Here is a 522-nt window from a genome sequence, read left to right on the forward strand (position 1 = left end):
TTTAATAACTATTATCTAAGTACTAGTTTTACAGCTTCGATAAGCTCACAGAAAGAATATTTTTTCATTAACCCAATATATGTATGTACATTCTTTACACCGCATGAACAAGACTGATTCTAAGCTTCATCAAGTTTAACTGGAGTGTCAGTTGAATCTTGCTTTATCGGTCCAAGATGTGCTTGCACTAGACTTTGCCTTATAAGCCTAGTTTGTCTTTTCATTTCATATTCATCATAGGCACAATAACATGCAAAGGTGACTGTTATTACAAAATAACTGCCTACACCAATGCGTGTAGCTTGTCGTGGATTGCTTGTGAATAAAAATCCTATTAATCCAGAAATTATTCCTCCAGAGATACCAGATAAAAGTGCATTCCTTTGACAGTTTGTCGTTACTATTGGGTCCCCGAAGATAGTGAAAGTTGACTTCGGAGGTTCTTTGATTTCTCTGTCCTCATAATTTTCCATATTTTTAGTGGCAGCCTGCAATTTCAATATCGATAAGTTTCATTTAATC

The 522-nt window shown here is 35.1% G+C and overlaps 1 protein-coding gene across 1 annotated transcript; it reads right to left on the reverse strand.

The window, feature by feature from the left end:
* Window positions 1–6: 6 nt before the first annotated feature.
* l(3)87Df (cytochrome c oxidase assembly factor COX20 lethal (3) 87Df) lies at window positions 7–516 on the reverse strand. Its single transcript, XM_018036364.2, has one exon. The coding sequence runs from the start codon at window positions 471–473 to the stop codon at window positions 120–122; it is 354 nt and encodes a 117-aa protein (XP_017891853.1). The 5' UTR covers window positions 474–516; the 3' UTR covers window positions 7–119.
* Between the last annotated feature and the right edge of the window lie 6 nt (window positions 517–522).

Source organism: Ceratina calcarata, unplaced genomic scaffold, assembly GCF_001652005.2.
Source record: "Ceratina calcarata isolate Rehan_Ccalc_2016 unplaced genomic scaffold, ASM165200v1 scaffold10136, whole genome shotgun sequence".
Classification (NCBI taxonomy): Eukaryota; Metazoa; Arthropoda; class Insecta; order Hymenoptera; family Apidae; genus Ceratina; species Ceratina calcarata.